This window comes from Blennius ocellaris (genome assembly GCF_963422515.1).
Source record: "Blennius ocellaris genome assembly, chromosome: 20".
In the NCBI taxonomy this organism is placed as follows: Eukaryota; Metazoa; Chordata; class Actinopteri; order Blenniiformes; family Blenniidae; genus Blennius; species Blennius ocellaris.
This window is the reverse complement of record NC_137669.1, coordinates 8,270,900-8,278,799: the sequence shown is the minus strand read 5'-3', so window position 1 is coordinate 8,278,799 and position 7,900 is coordinate 8,270,900. Positions and strand designations below refer to the sequence as shown.

General features: G+C 43.7%; 1 protein-coding gene across 2 annotated transcripts in view; it reads left to right on the top strand.

The window, feature by feature from the left end:
* Positions 1–4,782: 4,782 nt before the first annotated feature.
* Positions 4,783–7,900, top strand: part of nhsl3 (NHS like 3) — a 36,194-nt gene continuing 33,076 nt past the window's right edge. For both annotated transcript variants that reach the window (XM_080516103.1, XM_080516102.1), the window contains exons 1-2: positions 4,783–4,864; positions 5,416–5,791. In XM_080516103.1, the coding sequence (XP_080372229.1) occupies positions 5,560–5,791 (232 nt within the window). In that variant the 5' untranslated portion in view covers positions 4,783–4,864; positions 5,416–5,559. The remainder of the gene's footprint in view (positions 4,865–5,415; positions 5,792–7,900) is intronic.

Here is a 7,900-nt window from a genome sequence, read left to right as displayed (position 1 = left end):
AATAAAGGAAATAGAGAATCTACAGGAGGACGATTCAAACTTGAACTGAAGGTCGTTTCTTATTTCTTGCACTTTCCAATTCAGAGACAATAAAATGAGAAGCGTTCAACACAGAGAGGCATTGAAAATGTTTTGAGATGGGTCGGAAAGGACGTTTTCATATTTCCCTGTGATCCATCACTCATGGCTTATGGATATTTTGAGCCATTTGTCTTACCTCAAGTATACAATTCCCCCCCAAATACCCTGAAAATGAGAGGATGGCGTATTAAAAGTTGTTTTCTCAAACAGCTGTTAAGATAATGACCTGATTGTCTCTGTCGTCTGGTTCTTAGACAGAACTGTTCCCCAGAGGCAAAGACAACCATCAAGTTTTTATTAGCAGCTTCATTTTCACCAGGTTCAAAACTTTCCTGCATTTTTGCTCCTCCTTATCGCACTTTAACCTCCATCAAGAGGCAAGACACAGCAATATTTCTCCCGCTTTCTTCTTTTTTTCTTCCCTAAAGAAGGCAGTGAGACGAGCACATCCCTGCTGTTCCCACAAATAATTTAGTCTTTGTATGTCTGTGGAGGGGGAAAAAAAAAAAGACAGGTCAGAGGAATGTTGTGGGACAGTGATGGGCAGTAACGTGCCCAGGCAGGGGAAGCTGGAGTGCACTTGAGTGACAGAAAAGTTTTGGTTTGTTTTTTTTTTTTTTTTTTACCTCCTTCTTCTTTTCTTTTTCAAACTTTTTCTCTCTTAAAATAGTTTGGTTCATACACATATTCCTGGCTCTTTCCATGGTGTTTTTTTTCTTTTTTTTGTTCACCAGCGTTCGCTATAGAGACTTCTATTCCAGTCAGGCTGCAGAGACAAAGCTGTCTCTGTTGCACAGAGGAAACCCCTCAGTGTGTATCAACCTGGAGCCTCACTCTGTTCTCTAAAACTATTATCACATTCCACCATTCTCTCTCTCTCTCTCTCTGTCCTCATTTCTTTTTCTTCCTTTCCACCCCTCCCATCCTTTCAACCCAACGATGTTATAAATAACAGACCGTGGAAAGCACATTTGTTGTTCCTTTGTGCTTTTGAACACTCATATTTCTATTATCAAGCATGCACACATTAGAGTGAGTATTTCTGTTTGATGCGTCGCTTTAGAAGCAACGAATGCAGAGACAAATGTGACTGTCACAGCACAAAAGCAGTCCAGGAATGATAATGCTGGTCCGAGAGAGCTGGGCTTATCCAAACCGGCAGTATGGATTTCCTGCCATCGGCCACCGTACGGTCACATCAAACACACAACTCACAAACGCACACACACACACACATTTGCAGACAGTTCATATTGTGTTATCAGAGTCTCTATCAAGTCACCAGGTAACGTGTGCAGATGTCTCTGGTATGTCTTAACATCCCATTATGACAGTGCTGATACCTTATTATTATTATTATTACTTGGTGAAATCTCTCAAACATTTCTGCTGTTGTTACCACCAGATGAGAAAACAGCTTTCAGGACCAACAAAACTTTAATGCACAAAGCCTTTGGTTTTTTTGTAGTTTCAGGACCATAATTAAAGCAACAGTCAAGCAACAACATCAAAATTCAGAATGTTGACACTTACTTAGGATCAGTGTTTATTTTACTTACTTACTGCAGTTTTGGAGCTTCACTTGAATGTCTTATGCTGACTCAGTGTTACACCAGGCAAGCGAACTTGATTATCATCAGCGTCATCAAATTTACTTCAAAGCCCCATTGCGACTTTTTAGGAACATGATATAAAAAATAATGAAGTAAGTTATGTCTTTACTTTATAAAATCCTTTATGGATAGATAAATCAAGTCAAATTAGTGAACTCTGACAAACCATGTTGCTGAGTATGGGCTTATTATAGTAACAAAATGACTTCAGCTGGAGTTTTGTGTGTTTCTATCACTGATATTTGTATGTTTGTAATGATTTTTGTATTTTACTTGTAAGTGTTTCGTGGAATGTATGAGTGCATGATGCACACCCCTCAGACATAACACTACAGGACGTGGTCAGAGCCTGCGAGTCCTTACAGAGGGCACACAAAATGCTGACGCAGGAAAACCTACCTGGGAAAATCTATCCAATTGAGAAGCCTGACTGAGGTTGGGGTTGAAGACAGGAACGTTTACAGGTCCCTGTTGGCACGCACAAACCAAATTACACACAGCAAACATATTGCACAAACTGAAATTATAAGATGCGTGCAAGAGTCTAATTGCATTTGCATGAATTTTGCTCACCTCATGCAAAAATATGTATGTGTGGATTAACAAATCCCATTACAGACACATATATTATGCAGAAATGGAGGGACACCCGTGCATGCGCGCTCTTTCCTGACAGCAAGAATTTCCTTGGTTTGACTCTGAAAGTGGCCTACATGGAGTTTGCATGTTCTCCTGGTGCTTGTATGGTCTTTCTCTCCGGGTTTCCCTTCTGCAGTGAAAACCATGCAATTGTGGGTAAGTGGATGATTTTAGGATATGTGTGTGGTTGTTTGCTTTAACATGTCCAGCATTACAAAATGTAGCTTGACTCCATTAAGTAAAGCTATTTTACTAAAAGACAAAAATAAAACGTTGTGAAATCTGCATCCACAAAGCGAATATTGTTCACTTTAGCCTAAGACTGTATTTATGTGTCACTAATGCAAGTTGGACACAACATGGCAAAACAGCACATGTGATCTTAGTGCCTTTCTGGCAAACTGTACGTCTGTAGGAGGAATCATGACTGTAAATGTAGCCTGTGAGTTTACATCCTAAAAGTATTAACTTGTAATTTGTCTCTAGCATGAGGAATCCCTTTGCAGGGGATTCAGGTAACCGACAAATGTAGTTGCAAACAGACTTAAAGAGAAAGAGTTTGAGGGAGGACTGGTGATACATTCCACAGGAGGCTCACACTGTTCTGGTGGTTGATGATTTTGTACAGCTTACTGAACACACACACACACACACACACACACACACACACACACACACACACACACACACACACACACACACACACACACACACACACACACACACACACACACACACACACACACACACACACACACACACACACACACACACACACACACACACACACACATTTGCACTGGTGCTCCACAGCCCCTCTGCAGACATCCAGAGCAGTGGCTGTTTTCTGTTGTATTGCCATGGAAACACTGAAACATTTCAATGTGTTGGGCATGAGCACATAAACTATGACTCATATGAAACCCCTCCCATCACACCAGTGCACACATACAGTATAGATCTTAACCACCTGCTGCTTTCTACACACATACTGTACAAGAACAAAGTATCGACAAATACCAGCCAACAGGTTTCAGTCTATAATCTGTCACCCATCCAAACGTGACACGATAGTCAGCATATTTCCCAAATTCACTCCACATGTCGCTGTTCAATCTTGGATGATGCTCATAATTTTCCCTGATGTTTACTCATGAAATAACAATAGCTGCTGAGTAATGATCAGCTTCAACGATGACAGAGCAACATATGAGGACCATATGGTTTTTTGGGGGGGGGGGTTTTTCTTCACAGTGAAATCTTTTTCGTACTGTAGCAGAAATAACTCCAGAATCCCAACAGACAGGTAATTTGACTGCCTCATCTGAGGAACTAAATGAAGACGGTGACCCACAGCTCGCCATAGATGAGACGGGCCCCGTTAATGGGAAGCTAAAAGCATGTTATATTAGGTTAATCACATGGCCTCAAATTAAATCAGGTGTTTTACCTCGTGGGTTTACAGAAAACTCTTCAAACAGTGGAAGTTTTGATTGCTTCATTCATCTTGGTATTTCGGCAGTTAAATGTCCGTTAACATGTCCTTTCTACATTCTTGTGTAGAGATAAGTATTAATGAGATGCTGTCGGTCTGTCTCTGTCAGTCTCCCACCTCCAGGCCAAGACACCTTAACCTCCTGCTTTTATCCCCACGATACTCCTCCTCCCTTTACTCCTCCTCGTCCTCATTCAAACCAGATGAGCCAGTCTCATAACACATCCTTTTGACAAGTTTCCCTCCCTCCCGAATCCCCTCCACCCTCAAATACAGTGGTGTCACGGCTTGTGAACCCACTGCGCTGCAACATGAAACTGACCGGCTGTGCTTCCACGCTCAGGTTGACGTGACTAAAAGCTACCTGGCCCTCGGTGACTCGACTTACCTGTCTGCCGCATTGTGTGCGTGTGTGTGTGTGTGTGTCACAATGGGTTTTAGGTTTCCACCTTCTTATCAGCATCAGTTGAATGTCTTCATTTGGAGTTTCCAGTGGTTTCCAGGAAGCTGTGTTGTAAGATTTTGTTAATAAACTGTGTCTATGTGAGCTTTTCTGCCATACATTTGGGATTTGTGCAGCCGTGGCTTTCGCTGGTGTGACGTGCATTTTTCTGACATGACTCAGGGGTTCCCCTCCTGAGGACAGTGAGGCGACTGCACCTGAACCCGAGCAGAAAAGCCTGAAGGGAGTCAACTTGTAAGACCAAGAAAAAACAACCGCTGCATGACGGCCTGTGCGGCTCAGAGAAAGTCCTCTAACCCTGAAGTTTAAAAATGCTAAATACCAGCTGTGTGAAAAGCGGCAGTGCTGGAATGGCGTGGCTCACCCCGAGCAGCACAGTGAAAGGGTGGAGAAGAGGCTGGCTCTCGAACAGAGGGAGGGACTGCCTGCTCAGAGAGCATGGAGCTTCATTCACTCTGCTAAACACACACACACACACACACACACACACATAGACACACACATGCTCTGCAAAGCTGTTCTCAGGCTGAGAGGGACGAGGAGAGTGAAGGAGAGGACGGCCCCGCTCGCTGAGTAAGTCATACACACTTCTGTCCATATCTGCATGTTTCACAGCAAAAGAAAATGTTGCTGCATCATTGGTTATTGTGGCGGCCTGTCGGGGCCGTAACCGCTGTTTGTGAGGAGAAATGTATTTAAGAAGCACAAGGAGTCTGCGTTTCATGCTGTCTCAATGCTTGTTTTATTAAATTGAGCTCCTTTCTCTTCTCTCACTCAACCATACGCAGTGTTCTGCTGATGTGAACCACATGGCCCACATGCACACACATACAGTACTGGAGCTGTGCAGAGGTCCAGCTCCCCTCCTCGGGGCCGTGACATGCACAAAAATTTAGAGAGTAGAAAAAGTGGGACCGGAGGAGGACAAGTTACGGGAATACTTTTGCAGGACGAGGTGGGACTGCTATTAACACAGACGATGGCCTGAAATGTTTTCCTTTATTGAGATATCTTGGTGTTCTCTTGATCTCTGTCCTACATTTGACGTTCATTTCCAGCCTATTTTTAATTTGTCCCCTTTCTGCCCTCTTTGACTCATCCTGCTGATCTCACTGTTGTCCCAGATGGTGACAGACAGAGGAAGAAAAAAAAACCAGAGGCTGAAGAGAGAGTGGAGGATTTCAAAGTTTCACATCCTGGGACCTACTGCCAGAACCAGACATCCGGGTGGAGGGATCAGGACTTAGCCTCCAGGACCGACCTCCAGGATGTCCCGGAGGAGGTCCACAGGTGACCTGGTGCCCAGGGACATCACTGAGGTCTTAGCCAGGGAGGCGAGGGCTCAGCGTGGGCAGAGGAAGCCGGGGAGCTCCTTGGGACTGGCCTTCAGCTGGCTGAAGGGGAGCAAAAAGAAGAAGAGCGTCGGGAACGGACTGAAGCGTAATGGCGCCGGTGTGACAGATGCCAAATTAGGATATCAGAACCATGAACCTGCCAAAGGTGAGTGAGTCTTCATGTTACGCTACTGAATGGCTGCGTCGACACAGGGTGACACAAACATTCTTGAAACTAGTTAAAGTTGAGGGTCGTGTAGTGGTTTGCTCTCTCGCCTCACAGCGACGTTGTTGGTTTAGGAGTCTGTGTGTGGCTTTGCATGCTCATTCCGGTTTCCTCTCAAAGTCAAAAGACATTAATAGACGAACAGATCACCCTAAATTGACCTTGGGTGTGTCTGTGGAAAACTGATGACCTCTTCAGAATACACCCTGCCTAATGTGGTCCAATGTAGTCTACATTTCCCAAGATGATAATTGGATTAAACTTGTTATATTTCTGTATATTGAAAGGTCACGATCTCAACCAATGAAATCATATAGCTTCACTGTAAATAATGCATCGATCAATATTTCTGCACCGTCCTCCCCACCCTCATGAACCGTGCTTCCAGCAAGACCAGCTGGTTGTTTTCAGCAACTATGGTACCGTGTGCACTTCAATTAGCCCGGAATGAAAGAACGACAAACTGATTTGCTGGTGAACATAGTGGAATAGTAGCAGCAACTAATTGATATGGTTTAAATGTCTTCATGTTTAAATGTGCAAATATTAGATGCTCTCTGTGAAGGTCATCAAAGAGTAAGAGTCAACAGTTTGTTGACAGCATCACAGATTTGACGTGTTTACCAACATTCAATGATCACAGAGGTGCAGCCGCGATAAGTTCCCCAGGAACATGTTGACTTTTGGATTAAGACAGAAGGACTCGGTTATCGTCGGGACATCAGTCTGAACACACAACTTTGCAGAGGGGGGGGGGGGGGGGGGGGGGGGGGGACACGCACAAACACGGACACGCGGAGGTCTAATCCCCTTTTTTCTGTTTACCGATGCGTTTGCTTGGTCGGCAGCACAGAGATTACTCACAGTCCCCATTTCCTGTTGTTGTTCCACCTCTAACCCCGTCCCTTTCTCTCCTGTCATTGTACATGTCTGTTACTGCAGTAACTCCTGGAAATCCACATTCTAGGCCTTTCAGTCTTATTCAGCCGGTCTCCTTTGTGGTTTTTAATACTTGTTCCGCCTCACAGGGACTTCCAAGATTCCTTATTATGCCTGATATTACGGTTTTGTCAGCTTCCTCAAAGCTGGATGGGTAACAGACACTGACTCCATTTGAAAGTGAAGATTAACTAGTCGTAATGCTACTAATTCCCCAGCAGAGGATGTGGTCAAAGGCTGATGTTAAGAATGTGCGTGGGAACCATATTTTTTGGCTTTTTGTGTCAGGGATTTTTCCATTTTTACGTCGAAAGGGGGCCGCTGAGATGCATGACGAGGAGCAGAGATCACAAATATTCAAGAAGCTCCAGCAAGGCCAGGGAAGGCAGCCACTGACATTCGTCATATTTCATTGGTCTTCACGGCACTCGTGTTTCTATTTCTAAGCAAATTAATGCTTATTCTTATTTAATTTGAGCTTTCTATCATCTCTTTTTAGTTTGTTAGGATTTGATGTAACTGAGTCATTGCGTGCATCACGAGACAGAAAATCTGTAGCCGAGAGTTTTCTTTCAATCTCACAGAAAGAATCTTCACCTGATTTAACAAACATGAGCTCCTAGTGTTTTCTGTCTTACCCATGTGGATGCATTGTTTGGTCTGACAAAGTCTAATAGACCTTTTTACACTCTACCTGTGAATAAATAGAGGTAATTTGTTTTCTCTGAACCTGCTCGGTCACTTTATCAACCGGAGGAGACAAGGAATGAGTCTGTACTGAGAAAAGTGCCACACAGACATTTAGTTACACACTTTATGATTTCTAGAGACTCAGGTAAACACACAGAAGGCAAGCTTCTGGAGTTGTTTTTTTCCACATTATTGCATCACAGTGAACTTATCTCCAGTCCAACTCTGCTTTGGGGCTTTACTGTGTGGACGTTGCATGTGTTCCAGTTTCCCCTCCTGCAGTGAAATACCATGTGTTTGAGGTTAAACGCTCACTCTAAATCACCTTTGTGTGAAGGTGTACCTGGGCTTCAACAGTAGTCAGCCGGGATTGTTGCCTCTTAAAAAAGAGATTTAAAGAAGAGATATGAAAAATTCATT